Source organism: Perca flavescens, chromosome 8, assembly GCF_004354835.1.
Source record: "Perca flavescens isolate YP-PL-M2 chromosome 8, PFLA_1.0, whole genome shotgun sequence".
In the NCBI taxonomy this organism is placed as follows: Eukaryota; Metazoa; Chordata; class Actinopteri; order Perciformes; family Percidae; genus Perca; species Perca flavescens.
Window position 1 is genome coordinate 19,345,030 of NC_041338.1, and position 16,673 is coordinate 19,361,702.

The 16,673-nt window shown below is 41.9% G+C and overlaps 2 protein-coding genes across 9 annotated transcripts; one reads left to right on the top strand and one right to left on the bottom strand.

Moving 5' to 3' along the window:
* Nucleotides 1-97: 97 nt before the first annotated feature.
* On the bottom strand, nucleotides 98-7,943 carry LOC114559674 (methionine aminopeptidase 2). 2 transcript variants are annotated; one of them, XM_028584478.1, is made up of 12 exons: nucleotides 6,805-7,943; nucleotides 6,292-6,631; nucleotides 5,390-5,494; nucleotides 5,123-5,185; nucleotides 4,320-4,422; nucleotides 3,837-3,998; nucleotides 3,397-3,578; nucleotides 3,073-3,167; nucleotides 2,233-2,329; nucleotides 2,037-2,140; nucleotides 847-962; nucleotides 98-631 (listed from the first exon to the last, which is right to left on the bottom strand). In XM_028584478.1, exons 2-12 carry the CDS (start codon nucleotides 6,434-6,436, stop codon nucleotides 379-381), a joined length of 1,425 nt encoding a protein of 474 aa, XP_028440279.1. In that variant the 5' UTR covers nucleotides 6,437-6,631; nucleotides 6,805-7,943; the 3' UTR covers nucleotides 98-378. The 2 variants fall into 2 exon arrangements, with proteins under 2 accessions (XP_028440279.1, XP_028440280.1); XM_028584479.1 differs by having other exon boundaries at nucleotides 5,390-5,491; nucleotides 6,292-7,943.
* On the top strand, nucleotides 6,770-16,665 carry LOC114559671 (uncharacterized protein C3orf20). 7 transcript variants are annotated; one of them, XM_028584470.1, is made up of 19 exons: nucleotides 6,771-7,081; nucleotides 7,187-7,249; nucleotides 7,341-7,435; nucleotides 7,526-8,025; nucleotides 9,219-9,275; nucleotides 9,386-9,485; nucleotides 10,630-10,842; nucleotides 10,971-11,120; nucleotides 11,524-11,644; nucleotides 12,112-12,237; nucleotides 12,322-12,441; nucleotides 12,669-12,840; nucleotides 13,149-13,368; nucleotides 13,643-13,717; nucleotides 13,849-14,206; nucleotides 14,546-14,662; nucleotides 15,224-15,366; nucleotides 15,950-16,063; nucleotides 16,218-16,665. In XM_028584470.1, the coding sequence occupies exons 2-19, from the start codon at nucleotides 7,190-7,192 to the stop codon at nucleotides 16,237-16,239; spliced, it is 2,763 nt and encodes a 920-aa protein (XP_028440271.1). In that variant the 5' UTR covers nucleotides 6,771-7,081; nucleotides 7,187-7,189; the 3' UTR covers nucleotides 16,240-16,665. The 7 variants fall into 7 exon arrangements, with proteins under 7 accessions (XP_028440273.1, XP_028440271.1, XP_028440272.1 ...); XM_028584471.1 differs by having other exon boundaries at nucleotides 6,771-7,055; XM_028584472.1 differs by having other exon boundaries at nucleotides 6,770-7,249; nucleotides 12,699-12,840.
* Nucleotides 16,666-16,673: the final 8 nt, after the last annotated feature.

Below are 16,673 nucleotides of genomic sequence, written 5' to 3' on the forward strand. Positions count from 1 at the left end.
CAAGGTCTTAACAACGCAATGAAGCAAAGCATTTTTAGGCGAGGTGTTCGCCAAAACCTTTTTTGCAAGTTACTATTGCATATATTTCTTTTGCATATTTCCTAAAAGCAGCACATCAAAATATGACTAAAATGACAACACTACATTTCTTAAAGATATGCCCTTTGTGTATTGGCTTGATCCTTTGGAAAATAAATACTAGTAAGCTGCTGCTATGACACAAGTTGTTTTGCTCTTGCTAAAATAATTACCTAAAGGTACTCAAAGCAGTGGGAATTTAGGTCAGAGAAATATTGCATAATTGCTATCAGTCTGCAGAGGTTTGTTGTCTTTGAGCTGTCATGCTCCTCCTGGTTCGCCTTGAGTCTTGCCGCGTGCTTAGTAATCATCTCCCCGGCTCACTACCTCCTTGTAGGTGGGCCTGAGTAGGATGGTGTGCTCGTACTGGGCGGTGTAGCTGCCCTTGATGTCGCAGAGAGGTGGGTACGGGTCTATGATGCCAAGGTCACACAGATTCTTCAACGCCATCAGGTACTTGCTCTCGCCGAGGCGGTCCAGCCAGCGGCGGCAGAATGCCAAAGTGCCAAAGTTCTCATTGATCACATTCAGCAGATGTTTAGCCCTTGGAAGTCTGTAGCACAGTAACAACACAGAGTCAATAGTGAGACAAACTTTAGATTGACTTAAGATGTCGACAAACCTTCAGGTACGACGCTCTCTTCACACACTTCAATTTTTGGAATTATGGATTGAAAGACAGAAGATGAGCTGCAAATCAACCTATAAATAATTTTCCTGAATCAATATTTTGCATTGTAATACAGGGATGCATTAAAACAGCAGAACCTTATTGGCACGTGTCCAACATTGAAGTTTTTCATGTAATGTGAGCACTCCATGTCATCGTGGACTGCACCTCTTCCTGTGCTGCCAAATGTTTCAATGGCGTAAGCTTCACCTTCCTGAAAGGCAACAAAAAAAGACAAAAACACTTTCTTTGGTTGTTGATGTAAAATGTAGAATTGCTATCTATGCACCTTTATGCAGTGCTGAGTGGGAATGATGTTACTGAAAGGACAAAAACACTCCAGGGGGACTGAGAGTAAATTTAATAAAACCTCAAGATGAAGGCAGCTGACATATTCATGTGAAGTCTATTAAGGACAGTAGTGTCCTCTGTGGAGCAGTGCCTCGTGCGAGTTGATTGGCGGGGTTTCATTGGCGTTTTGTGTCTGTATCAGCGCGTGGCTGTTGTTGGAGTCCCTGTGGTATTAGCTGATAACACTGCGACACCCTCCCTCCCTGATAATCATTCAAAGTGCTAGCAGCCCTGTGGCACACCCAGCTGCCATTCCAGCCGTGCACTCTCTGATCACAAAGAGGGTAATGGCCCTGTTACACCAACACACTTCAGCTAAAAATACAACACGCAAAGCTGCCATCTCAGCAACCCCCCCCCCCCAACCCTCCTGGAACCATCAGGTAAAATGCTTGACTCAGCATCTTGCCAATTAAAATGCTCAGTTCTGTCCAAATACAGTCGTGTACTGCAGCTATGCGGGTATGAGACTGGTGTGGATCTCAGTGTATTCTCTTGAAATGTAAGATAGGGCAAAGCCATGTTTCTCCTTGGTGAAGTACCAGCCTGTTAAAATGAACTCTGGATGCCCACAATTCAGTGCTCTTACGATGAAATGAGAGGCTAGAGTTTTAAAACGTGTTGCTAGCTTAGAGGAGGCTGGTAATTCCATTAAAGGTGTAATTAAAGTGCGGACGAGGGTGACTAAGAAGCTGTTAAAGCAATGAATTGGAACACCTCTCCACACCCCGTCGTAACCCTAACCAGCCACATGTTCTTCCATTTACACTTAAGAATTAAAAAAAAGATTTATTTATATGCAAGGTCAAGCAGCTAATAAAGGTTTAATTTCAGACACTCAAGTAAAAAAAGGCTGTCGAGTTGTTTGTTGTGCTCCAGAATCTAGTCACATACACATTTGGCTCAGATGAAAGTGAGTATTCACTGCTGCACAAACCTCCATCCTTGTGGCTTCTCCGCCTTTAACAATAGGGACTGTCTTCCCTGAGTGTATCCTGTACTGTCCAATAGAGTGGCCATTGAGATTCCTGATTGGCTTCACTATAAAGAGAAAACCACACAGAGGTTAAATAAATAGGAAGCTGCGCTGACCCCGTGTATGAAAGAAAATATGATAAACAACCTTATATTACCTTGATAAGTTTTCCCATCTATCTCCACTTCGTAAGACTCCATGACCTCCTGAATGGTCTCACCAACATCACACAGGCGCACGTCAATTCCTGCAAACTGGGACAGAGAGGTGTTTATGCTCTACGTCATTACATTGCTAACACACAAACTGGATAGTAATGTGCCTTATTTATAAGCAGTGCAGAAACACTGAATAGTAAAGTACACAAACACCTGAGTAGTTACCAAGACGCAAATAAGAAAGAAACTGCTCAACACAAAGAGTAGTTCCTGAATAACTCTAAATTAAGGACTATATAATAACTCATGATACTTTACTTGACAGGTAGCTATGCTATACTGGTATCTAATGATTAGTTCCTTGAATGTGAATCTGTATACTGACCGCTTTAATTAATCCTGAAGTTCCTGAACTCCTCAGGTACTTAGAAGCATAAAACTAATACCTAATCAAGTGAAACTTTTGTATTTCATTATTCATTGCAACTTTATTATCTCCTGATTAATTGAGTATCAATACACTTTGTAGTTCTTATAAGCTGTATATTGTACCTCTTTTTGTTTTCATTAGCCACAAGGCTTGCTCACAATGTGTATAAGTATTTACATTTAAGGTCATTTATTTGTACTACTATACAAATTTTTAAAACATATAAATTATATTTTCAGTGTTCTTCATGCCTGTGAGTGCCTGTATTTGTGCACATTCAGCATATTAAATTCACTTTTTTGCGTTCGACTTATACCTTATAATTCTAATAAAAACCTCAATTCTCAATCATCATCTCAAGCATTATTTCAAGAAGCACCCTGTATGGGTGTGGGAAGAGCTGTATTACCTTAATGCCGGTGTTAGTTGCATCTCTCACAGCCTCCAGTAGCCTGTCATACTTTGGATTGAAAGTGACGGTGAAGGCACAGTCTATTATTCGACCTGAAAGACCAATACGTTTGGTTATTCACAACACTTTCTATGTGGTTATCATTTTGCAGAAACATAAAGCATGTATTAATCTAAAAAAAGAGGCAGTTAATTAACGTACGAGAACTGTTTATAAGAATTATAATGTAATCATCATTTCACCATGTCATAATAAATGCCAAGTGTGAAATGGCACAGCAGAACTCCAGAAGCACTGAAAAAGTTATTAGCGAGCTCTTACCGTTGATGTGCGTTCCAAAGTCAATTTTGCAGACATCGTCGTAGCGTAGCACCGTGGGGTCACCTGCGTTTGGGGTGTAGTGGGCAGCACAGTGGTTGATGGAGCAGCCGGTGGGGAAGGCCAGGCCTGCCTTCAGCCCGTTTTCTTTGATGAGCCTCCTGGAGCAGTCCTCCAGCTTCTCACTGCCAGAAACAGAAAGCAGCACAAAGGGACAATGGATGACAGGAACAATGAGACGGTTGTCAGGGCAGATAACGCATCCAGAAGAGGTTGAAACGACCAAAAGCAGTTCTGCTTTTCTTTAATCATTTTTCAACTGTCTCAAAGAAGTGCTGAAACCATATCAATTCCAGTCTCAAATGAGCCCGGGCAGGTATGAGCAGCCAAGATTAAAGTCCATTAAAAGGGGCTCAGGGACAATATTTCAGTGCATATCTCACCAAATGTCAATCATGGTCATCCCTGGTTTGATCCAGCTCCTGACATACGAGCGGACCTGCCGATGTGCCTCAGCAGCTTGCCTGAAATCACTCCACATCTCCTCGTTGGCCCTGTCCAGCGCCCGCTTCTCTTCACTGGTGGTCCGCCACGCTGCGCTGCGCCTGGCGGGAGGTGGACAGGCACACCGCAGAGAGGAGGAAATCATTATTTTCTCATTATACTAATACTTGTAATGAGTAAATGACACACTCTTATACAAACTCTGCACAAGTGAAAGCCATGTTGATACTTTTCAGATCTGTAAAAAAGGAATTTGCTTCTTAACAGGAAATTAAACCACACACTAAACGTTGCACCTCATTATGTTGTCCAAATATGAATAAGTGCAAAGCAGAGAGACGTAAATATAAAAATAAAAACTAGGCATGTTACACAGTGGAAGACTACTGCTGAGTGTGAGGGACGATGTGGAGGTCACACACCCGTCTTTCGATGGTGGATATTCACACTCTTCTCCCTTTGGAAAGTCTCCGCTGGGATAGAGCTCACAAATAGGGATTGAGGGAGGGTCAGTCTGTCCCTTCACTGTGGCCCAGATAGTGAGAAGGAGAAGCAGAGGAAAGCAGCCGGAAAAAGAAAAGAAAACACAAGTTATGCTCTCATTGTTCATGACATTAACATTTTAACCCAGCTAGAGAATACAGTACCGTTCTTGACTTACAGATCTAATTAAGCAAGACACCCTTGAGTAAAAGAAACACATAGAATTATATTGCTAGACAAATCTCTGGCAATATAAAAGCTCTTGTATTATAAAGTGGGTTATAATGATATATATGTAGGACATTTTATAGGAGGACTTAATTTAAGTTTGCTCGCTCCACACTGGCATTACTGAGTATGATGTCATTAATTTTGTCCTGTCTGCCTGACATCTAAGGTCCTGTGGCATTTTGTCCTACACCTCCTGCATTATGTATCTCTCATGACACTAATTATCCAAGTCAACCTGCTTTTGTGCACTTGTTGTATTTACCTAATGAGTCAAAGTGATGCAGTAAATTCAAACACAGAAAAGAGTTTGCTGTAGGGTTCTTAGAGTAAGTACATCTTTAAAATGCAATGTGCCTCTGTGACGATAAATATTCTGCCACTGGGATGTGAATTGCAGTTTCAATTTAAATTCTGAATCGAGAAAATGTGAATTTGATTCAAACAGTCCTTCCCAAAGAGTAATCTGTCGCAGAGATGCATTTGCTGCACTGGGAAAAACCAAACGGCTTACATCCTTTCTTCTTTTTCTTCTTCTTCTTTTTTTTTCCTGCTGAGTTCTCTCCTTCATCCCCATCTGTTGAAAGCATCATTAGCTTCAATACAGTTTGTAAAGTGAGAAATATCGACAGGAGCTTGGGCACAATTCCCAGTGTGCTACTGAATATCAGATATCACATTGCAGATATGACCAGCTGAATTTCATGGTGCACTTTCAGGGGCTTAAAGTTCAACACAATCCCCACTGCAGATGATGATGATGGTGGTGGTGAGGAGTTACCTTCTTCTCCATCCTCCTCCCTCTCTTTGTCTTCCAGTGTTTGCTGCTCCAACTGTTTCGTCACATCACCAACACCTCCATCCCTCTCAGCTTGACTTGTCCCTGCTGCAAAGTCACACACACCCTCGTGCATGCATGTGCAGATGAACATGCACGTGTACACCGATGGCGTGCAAGCACATGCATGGACACGGGCACACACACACACACAGACACAGACACACAGTGAGTAAATTATTTGTGGTTCAGAGTCATTTCAAGAAAGTGCATCCACTACGATCTCAACTTGGCAGGGTCTGTGAATAATTTCTTTCTATACCTTTGGGAGTCATATCCTCAAGGGCATGTACCTTGCAGCATTATGACATTTAGCCCTTCAAAGAAAGAGCTGTGTGGACCACACTTGACTTATGGCAGGTTCAACAACTCATGCTTTCTGGGATTTTTTATATTTATATATATTTATATTATGAGGCAGTAAGGTTGCAATTATCATCATGGTTTTTTGCATTAGAGTGGTTGTCATCTTATTGCACTAAAATTGTGAATTACTTCCATTACATAATTCCATGCAGCTTAGGGGGATTTATAGGATGGGACATATTTAATCTTGAGTAAAATAAAAATGTTATTCCACCCATATCTTCAAACTACAGCTTTCAATCAGTTTTGATGGTAAATTGCGATTTTCGGAGATTGTCCCGTTTCCATATGAGCGCCCTCGGCTCCAGCGGCAGCCGCTCAGAGTTGGGACAGCTGGACAGGGATACCCTCTGACAGGTTGAAAAGTCTCCTGTCCCGCACATGGGATGCTCGTGCACTCTATATCGAGTGGCACTAGAGGAGACAATTTTGCGCTATTTTCTCAACCGTTTCTCTAACCGCAAAGTGATGCCTCTTACCTGGTGCGGTGGTCTTAGTCCTCTTCTTCTTTCTTCTCTTTTTCTTCACTGATTCTGAGGCGTCTCCATCTTCTCTCTCCTCGTTCAAGTCGTCCCCATTGAGAAGTTGAGGCTCCACTTCATGCTGTAGCTGTAGCTCCGCCATGATCAGCGACTAAGAGATGAAGTGACGCATAAGCTGCTGAGAGCCTCCAGTGGTCAAAGCAGAAAAGTGTGCTGGAGGAAGCTGAGCCAATAATGAGCTATTAGACAATCTCTGTGCAACAACTTGACCCGAGTAGAGGAAGACGATCCTCCTTTGTCCTGAGAAAACTTTCATTTATCACAGTCAGGTTGTTTCCTGTGGGTGAAAATGGGACAAACAGCAACACATTCACAGTGTGTTCTGTGGCGGCTGAAATGCTTAGGCTATAGTTATGTGACCATCACGTCCTGATAAATGGCCTGTTAAGCCGCACTGCATGCTAGAATCTTCACTTTGTCTGTTGCTGAGTTTCAGGTTACTGTGCGCACCTGTGACTGCAGCTCCTCCTCAGTAACACTATGTGTCACTTCTCCAGGATGTCCACACTGGAAAACACCCTATCCGTTATTGTAAATGATGTTCTGTTGTTCGCATTGTCCCGGCTACCCTTTCAGTTTGAGCCCGGTCGATAGTTATGATGGTGCGTATCGCGAGTATTTGGAGACGGGCGTAGAACTGTGTATCCAAGCAACAAGGCCAGCACACTGAGTGGACAGAGGCACATTTACAGAAGTGAAAGGTGGATTTTAAAGCGCTACAGCTTGGGTTGGTTGGTATTTTGTTGCAAGGGATAGGTTTGTGTGTTATCTGCGAGTGGCGAATATTAAGAGGAATTTCAAGTGGATGTTTTTTTTCTTTTTCTTTTTAAAGGAAATGACTTCTTCTGTCGCGCTGACGGAACCCAGAACTGGCCCTTTGTATTTCTTTGACCAGGTGGGCTAATGATTCATTTAGCTAGCTGACAGTGGTTTAAAAGACACATCCAGACATTAACCTTAGCCTAACGTAGCCTATCTCTCTGCAGCCGACAAAACGAAACAGAATTAAAGGGGCGCAAAGCAACATTTTGTATTTCAATTTGGCAAATGAAGGAGCGAAGCCAGAAGATACAATACAAAGGTAATTCAGTTCCCTTATAGCTGCACATTATTTTAACATTTTCCTTGTCCGACTAGCCTAATAGACAACATTTTCTCATTTGTCTCATAGTAATCGAGATGACAACATGGAAGGTAAGAGTGATGAGCTCTCTCAGAGGCTGCCGGGGGATACATGTGGAGATGTTAAACCTGATACCTCATCCGCTGGCGGTGCTACACCCGACATAAAGGACCACGATCCGATGGATGCATACAAACGAGCAGCCCCTCAGTTATTAAACGAAGTGGCTCGCCTACTTTCACAACATAAGTGGACTGAGGAGGGGCGTATTCCTCACGGGATTGTAAATATTCTAAATTATTCCTGGAAGGAACTGACTGCGGGCTCGGTGCATTTGAGAAGTCCGGAACAGACTGGCAAACACGGAAAGTCCAAAGGCTTCCTGAAGTTGGGTGAAGCTCGATCCAGTCAGCTGTCCGCCAGAAGTGACACGAGGCAGGCAGGAGAGGGAACCTCAGGTGTTGTGGAAAACGTTGGTCCCTCTGTGGGAAAATCACAACTCAGCTCAAATCCACGCACGAAAAAGCGCAAACACAATTCCAATAGAGGTAAATTAATCCCTGGCTGACTTTTCTATTGAAGCCTACTTATGTCAGGAAAAGAAAAATAACTTGATTCAAATACCTAAATATACTCATGGTATGTCAAAAGTATGACACACTGAGTCAAAATTGTGAGACTAGGCTACTATAAATAACCTGCCTCAGATACTGTAGATTTGGACTATCATTTTTTTTCTTGGTGGAAAATGGCTTACATTGTATATCTCATACAAGGGTAAACCTATATAAGTGATTAATAGTTTATAAATGATTTAATAAAGCCTTTAAGATGAAATAGAATGAAAACCTTTGTCAAAAAAGAAATCCACCTGGTTGAGGTTTATCCTCCTCATGCTTTGTCTTTTTACCTTTCTGAAAAAAGCTCAGGAGCATCTGGGCCAAAATCAATAGCCTATTATGATTTAATAACAGCTGCAGACTTTGTGGTTTATGATTGTATAATAAAGTGAGTAAGTCATTAATAAAAGCCATGTGTCTCTCACTTTAGAAGTCATCACATCTCCCTCATTAATATTGAGTTCTTCCACTATAATAACCCATGAACGTAGGCTAAATGTTAACTGTTTCTTAATACAAAGAAAGCAAGTTATGCTACAAGATTACATCAGCCAAATCTTTTTTTCTTTTTTCCCCCCAACCTGGCAACCCAAAAGTAGATTTAACAAATGGCTTAAAAAGTAAAGTAGGCTACTAATATATTTATTAACCATTATTTAAGCATTTAGTTACAGCACAAATATATTTATAAAATATACATTATTAGAAAAGGGTAGTGTTGTGTGTACACATGTCAAATTTAGATTAAGGGCATTATATTTGAAATATATGTCATTTAATATAGGTATGAGACAATAACAATGAGAGTGATGAAAGTGAAAACCCATTAAGTAATTTCTCATGACCTTTTAAGACTGAACGTGAGGACAGATTTGGTTGCAAGCGTGTGGAAGTGAGAGGATTAGTTTACCAGACAGGACAAGGTAACATGGTAGCTGCGGGCACAGATGTACGCCTACTGCTGTCTGTTAATCAGTTACAGCTTTTGAGTTACATTATTAAGTTCCCTGATGCCACTGTTGACTGATATATGGCCAGTAATATCCGTACAAATTCATTAAAAAGGTAAATATAAGACATCAGTTGATCCACTGACTGAGCTCCATCTCTCTCCCCAACAGCTCGCAACTACACCACCGTCAGTTTCTCCATCTCATCCAACAGCTGCAGTAATCCAGGTAAGACATGGAGATAAAGCATTATGTAATGGAGGCCACTGTGTCTGTGGTTGACTGTCTCACTGCCGTAGTCCCGCTGCCTCGATCAGCTGGATGTGATTTGTGTCCAGGTTGGATCATCCAGCCAAAGCTGCCCTCCTGTGATGAGCCTCGGCAGATCAGTTTGTGTCAGTGGGTGCTTGAGCAACTCCGTGTGGCAAGAAGTCCTGAGTATGTCGTTACCCTTTGCTATTCCATTTAGACTGCAGCAAATGTTTGTCAAATGAGGGGTTACGTGCCAACATTTCTAGAGGGATCAGGGATGGTAATGTCGGTCGATTGGTCGGTCCAGTGGGAAATATCTCACTTCTGGATCGATTTACCCAGAGGATGAATCCTAATGATTTTGGTGATGCTCTGACTTTCCATCTAGTGACACCAGCAGTTGACCAGACAATGACCCTCTGACATTTTCTCAACAACATTTCCTACAACATTCGTGTATTCGCATAAAAGTATATAGAGTAGTACTCACTCGAGTTAGTTACTAGCAACAAAAACAAATTGAGTCACAGATAGTGAAGTGACCCAGACTGGTCCTGACTAACGCCGCCATGCTAACACACGCTAGCTAACTGCTAACGTTACTAGAGGACCAGACCACCGGGCCACCGTGACATACTTATGACAGAAACCGCAAGTTTGACTTCCTCATAATGGAAACAATTTTACTTTGGCAAAACAACCTTGTAGCCCGTTCAGCGGCCGAAGCCGACAAACGGTGACTAATTTGAAGCTGAGAAAGTGTGGCTGTCAGGAGTGTAAAGAGGAGCACAAGGTCGCGGTGTTTTTAGCGGTTGTGCAGTAGCTAGCTAATTTTAAGCCGATAAAGGGTCGCTGTCAGTCAGGTACAGAGTTCCGCGAGAGTACAGGCTTTTATGACTGTCAACATAGCCAGCATCTAACGTTAGCCACTCCACTGCGCTGTGGAGTCGCTAATGTCTGGCAATGCGAGACTAGCATCTAGCTAGCTAACATTGACATTGTGGGACGCTACGTTCTCAACCTGGCAACCCCCGTGAACTTCGAGTCTGGAAGGAGGGGCAGGAGGAGACGACTCTCTCCAGTATTTTGAATGTGGACTGCAGTAACTATTTTAAACGTTAGCTGTCGGTATTACATATTGCACCGTTAAGTTAATCTCTGTTTTGGGGAATGATGTTTTTTACTATAGCTACATAAGTAAAATATCAACTAATATACATTTGGTCATCATTATTGAAACTTGTAAATGTTTTATTTTGCAATGTAACTCATAAATGCTAAAAGAGAGCTCAGTTATTTAAGCATGAAAATTTACCTCATCTTTACATAGAAAACTGCTAACAGTTGAACAGGACCTGAACACACCGCTCACACTCCGTCACTATGGTGATGCAAAGGCACAGCTGAAGGACAGGAGAGCGAGGAGAACGGCGCCGCCTGTTACTGTCGTCAATGGGATGCCCCAGATACCAGAAGTGAAGCAGCAGGATCCTGCACGGCAGAAACTACACTACAGGATCAACGACAGCTCCTCGTTCATATAGTATCTTACTCTCATGTTTATTCATAAGTATTTTATTTCTAGTAGTTGTACAAGAAGAATGCAGTGTATGGCATATGGCTAACGTGTCACTGGAGCTGAGCTTTTGATCTTTGACCCTGCCCTCTCAGCTACCCGTCTGGTTGTATCGCAGTATGCCAGAGCCACTCAGGTCTGCCCTGTGGAGGCTTTTATACCAACGTGTTCAGTGACAGTGAGTGTCCCGTTATTCTGGCGACTATCACAGCATTCGGGCACGGGGCTGTGACACATCCTCTCAAGTGAGTTGATATGTGTGAATGTCTGACTAAGTAAAAGGGGTGCTCCACTGAGAATAAGTAAATATATTGGCATGATAATGTCATCTGTGGCTCTGGAGAGAGCTTTCCAAAACTAGCTCTGTGATTTTGGAGCTTGGCCCATATAAGGGACACAAAATAAATGATATCTCTGCCTCAGCTGCTTTGATTTTGACAATTTAAACAAAACATCTGTCTCTTGTGATTCCCCCAACTTGATGGAAGTGCCGAACAGCTGGAGTACCCTTAATCACATTAACATGACATTGCTGTCGATGTTCTCATCTCACTCCCACAAAGGATATTCTGCAAATTGCTGGATGCCTTTAAACAGCCTTTCTATAACCGTGTGACAGCTTTAATGATGTGTAAAATGTTCCCTCAGCTCTGCCATTACAGCCGTGTGGGACCAGCAAGGTGGATTCATATGTGACCATAATGGGAACATAACTAAGGAGTGGAGCTGGCACACAGACCACACTCTGAGGGAGAAGATTGTTATACAGGTGCAGCAACAGTGCTAGAATTGTGACTTTTGACACTACAACAACTTTTTCTACCTATGACCTGTTTACTTCTATAAAATAATTATGTCCACGTTGTGCAATAAACAAACAGTGTCAGGATCATGTTGCACAAAGACCAGGCCAGAGGTAATCTCCAGACAAGAAATATATTCAGTGACAAGGGTAGTCAGAGGGACTCAAAATCTGGAGAGAACCTGTCATGTGAGATAATTGTGAGATATGCATATGGGAAATGTCACATTTAGGGGAAACAAAGCAGGACATGTGAGGTATGACGCATGACCTACTGATAAACAAGCACTAACTGCCTCTGACAGGACCAAGAGAGGTTTTATAACAGGTCTATAGCGTGCAGATTAGATACCCATGGATGAATTCATCACAATTTAAGAGTTAACGATTGTCTCCATTTTAAAGAAACCTGTAAATGTGTGTGTCTCCTACAGTTGTCAGATGTAATCTCTGTGAGGCTGCTCAGTGGCACTTCTGCCATGCTCAGCTTCAGGTTTGATAACGAAAGTGTTCAACTTCCTCTTACTGCTCTGTCGAACATTAACCAATCACAGGAAACGGTGAGATTAAGAGTAAAATTAGGAATAAAAAAGTGTTAGATTTATGATAAACACAGCTCTATAATATCGACTCTTTATTGACAGACTTGTTTGCAGACTGAAGGAAAGTTTGCCTCATATTTTGCTCGAGACCTCCTGCTGGCGAGGAAGACAACGTCCCTTGCTGTGGTCCTAGAGAGCAAGAGGAACCTGACGCTAACACCTGTAAGAGACTTTTTATCACCATATCACAATGTTTCAGTGAAAGTATGAAATAAGTAGGGACTCAAAACACTGCATATCAAAACACTGCATATCAAAAGAAAAAGAAATCTGTCACAACACCACCTTTGAAGATGATCTTCCCTGAGTCACTTTGTATAGAACAGCTCGCTAAATGTCTTTTGTTGTTCTATACCATAATCTACCATGCAAGTAATGATGTATGGCAGGTGTCTGTGTGCTCCCGGGACGTCTTCCAGATGGTCAGAGAGGTGGAGGGGCTGGAGGAGCCGTCAGCACAATGGAGAAGAAGAGGGCATGTTAGCAGGGAGCTGAAGAGGCTACAGCAGAGAGTCCGGAAAACCCTGGGAGGCTGGCTGGATTATTATCGAGTGGCCATCGGTACGTACCTGTAAACTTTCTCTTTCTCTTTTCTAAAATGTGCAATGTGTGCTAACGCGTCCCAGCTGGGATCAAACTGCAACCGGTGGGTGTGATGTACTGAACATTATGAGTTATTAAAGTGTGCAATGCAGATAAAAGTAAGCCAGTAAGGTTGTTTCAGAGTGATTCAGTGAAGCAAAAAGTTACAGTATCACATCATCCTGCAAACTCAACATTATTGAATAGTTCCATCGGGATCTTGTTCACGGTCACTCATGTCACTCGTGTCTGTGTGCATTTCTGAGTGACCTCTTCCTCTCCTTCAGGTATCAAGTGTACTGACACGGAGCGGATGCCAGATGGCCCACTGAGGACCAGGCTGAGGAGAGAGGTACAGTCAGCTGCTCTGCCCTCCCTGAACCCACCTGCGCGGGCAGATGCTGACCCAGTCCGGCCTGAGGAGGGCAGGAATGAGTTACAGGAGCTGCACAGACATCTATCAGTACCAGCAGAAAGACCTCTGGACTCCAACTTCAAGCTGCCAAGGTGCACACTGTACACCAATCCATAGGACCATAATCTATCTATCTTTCTATCCATCTATCTATCTATCTATCTATCTATCTAGCTATCTAGCTATCTAGCTATCCATCCTAAACAGAAGCCAGTGATTGATTTTGTGACAGAAACACACTGTTTATTAATAAAATGTACTGGAAGTGCTTGAGCTCTGCTAGACTTTGCACAGACTGCATTGTGTAATATATACTGTATTATAATAATGTATAATATTTCATTGTTTTGACCTGTATGTTGCCAGGACACGAAAAACAAAGGAGGAGCCCCGTGTCACACAGATAGGACCCCTTAAAATGTATGGCAACATCCAACTTGAGTAAGACCTAGTCCTACTTATGGCACATAAACACGTTCAAATGTTATTGTGTAGAAAACTACATTTATTGCAGTTTATAAGAGCATGAATATATTTACAATCACAGCTTCACTATCACCCCACCCTGCCAGGTCAGTAATTCTTCCAAACAGTGCGGATTTGCAGCCCTCCGCTTCCACCGGCTGTCCAGCCCTGCCGTTGTTCACCCCCTCCGTCCCCCTCACAGTGTGCCCTGCTCTGCTGAGAGCTGCCGTGCAGGGGGAAGGGGGGCGCAGGCGGTGCAGCTGCAGCGCTTCACTGATGCCAGTGGTGACGGACCTGGAGTACGATGCCTTCATTATGGGCCAGCTTCCACACAGTAAACAGATCCTAGTGGTGTGTGTTACTCTGCCACTCCAACCCGTCAACACACATGCAGTGTTCGGCCTGGACATGCTGGAGCATCTTTACAGGAGGAGGAACACGAACAGAACCATGCCGTGTACACAGGTGTGAATGCAGTCTTACATACAGGGGGTAGACAAATAAAAAAAAAACACAATAAGCATCACTTTTCTCTTATTTTGGTCACCTGTTATATGCTGTATGTATACCCAGCCAGGCATTATTACAGTCCCTGATTTGCAGTGTGTGCATCATTTGTTTGTTGTTTCACTGTACTTAAAATAGCATTGAGTTTACATAATCGGAAAGTAACTAAATGTGTACTTAAACATGCACAGACTGCAAAACAAAGGGTCAGTGAAAGACATACTACAGTCAGCAGGATATTGGACATTATGTATTTCTGGAAACTCAATAACAGTTTTTTTGAATTTTTTTATCTAGTGCCAGATGGATTCATTTCGCTTGGTGAGGTATGAGATGTCAACAAGGAAGCCCAGCTGTGGAGTGAAGAACATCCTGCTGCAGCAGCGGCACAATGCTGCTCCTGGGATGGTCTTGGTCAGTAAACCCACTGCAGGCTAGGCTAAAGGCTGCAGGCTCTGCTCAGTGCAGGTTTTCATGGTTCCCACTGGGTGGCAGCAGTGCTGCATGGAGGGGGTGGGGCAAGCAGGACTGTAGTAAGACACTGTCCTTTCCAAGAAACCCAGACATTTATTATAAAAGTACTGAAGCCTGACAAACAGTGAGGGATGGCGCTTCTTAATTACAAAAGGGTGATCTAATTTTTAACTCATAGTCATGACAGCTGCTCCACTGATTTTTGCTATAAGATGAAAATCCTTCCTTCAGTCCATAAATCAAACAGAAGACTTAGAAATCTTTCTCACATTACACTGTATACACACAGCAAACGATCCTCTGTGTTGAAATCTAAAATATCTGCATGATAATTTATGTTGTGAAAGGACAGAATCAACATGGTGGTGCAAAACACTTCTCTATAATTTAAATAATAATACATGTACTAATGCTTTTTATCCAATGAAACTGCAGTGTATGTAGTTTTTTTGCATTCCATTTTCTCACATGTAATGCAAATTTGTCTTGTTGATGTGATAGATGTACATCAGAGGGAAGCTGCTATTTGTTGGCTACATATTCAGTGGTCTCAGCTGCTCTGTCACGGACCTTCAAAAGCAAATCTCCAGAACCAGGAGAGACTACAGATTAGGTCTGAGCCTCCCTTCAGACTACAAGTTCAGGTACAAGTTCTACTGCACCATACCCAGCGTGAATCTGATTTACTGTAAGAAATTAAATCATCGCTGTAATGTAGTGATATAGTGTAAATGTTAAGGGGATTAAACTTAAAGCAATTGTCAGTGATCATTGGGAAATTCTTTTTGTGCCATATGTTTTATTGGAAAAGGGTAATCTACAAATGAGATAAGTACAAAGAAATAAAATAATCCATTCAAGTAAATGTCCTGCATTCCAAATTGTACTGAAGTAAAAGTATGAAAGTATTAGCAACAAAATGAATAAAGTATCAAAAGTAAAAGTACTCATTAGGCAGAATGGTCTCTGTTAGTGTTATATTACAGTATTATCATATTATCTGCTTCTTATACGGTTGGGTTGTTTAATCCCATAGTAATGCATCATATTTTATAAACTGGTCCAACAACTCCACATGTTTTGTAAGTAAAATATAAAATACTTTAAAATAGGAATACTCAGTAGTACTCAAGTACAAGTATCTCCAAATTGTACTTAAGTACTGATCTTGAGTAAATGTACTTTTTACTGTCCACCACTGGTGTTCATAGTTTTCTTTCCTTGTAGTGATACAGTTAACACTCCTGCAGCCACAGATGGACACAACTCCCAAGATGCAACACTAAAAGGACGAGACATCACACTGACTGCTTCAGTAGAAAAGGAAAAGGCCAATGAGAGGTGTGTGACTGAATTCATATTTCATAATTCAACATTTTCTTTAATTTACAGTATGCGTTGTGTTCTCATAAATCTTTACCGCCTTTGATTCTGCCCATGTTATTTAACACTGTGTTAAAGATGAACTACCTTCTGATGTCTTCTTCCTGAACAGAAAAAAACAATCACATTCCTGAGGTATCACACCAACGACAGAGAGACTTTTGTATCAAACCAAAGAAGACTTCAGCACTTCCTCATGTTCCTGTTATCACACACTGAATATGCTCCAGTAACACGATTATATCTGCATTAGTCCAATGTAGTTAAGTCTCCAAACTGCATAAACTGTGGGTTAATTCTTCAGCTAAATGTACAATCAAACTACAAACGCCTCATTTGTTTACTATGCAGCTTGGCACCACTGTTTAGTTAAATTTGTACTTGAAATGCAAAATGATTTTTGACTTTTGGTCATAAGAAGTACATGGGCAACTCTTAGAGGCATCAGGTCTAAAGATCAAAGAAAATCTGTGACAGCTGATGTTTCATTGGGCTTTTCATCTTTTGTAAATATCAATGGGAAACATCTGCAGATTTAATAAAAAATATAGTAAAAACTATCCAATAG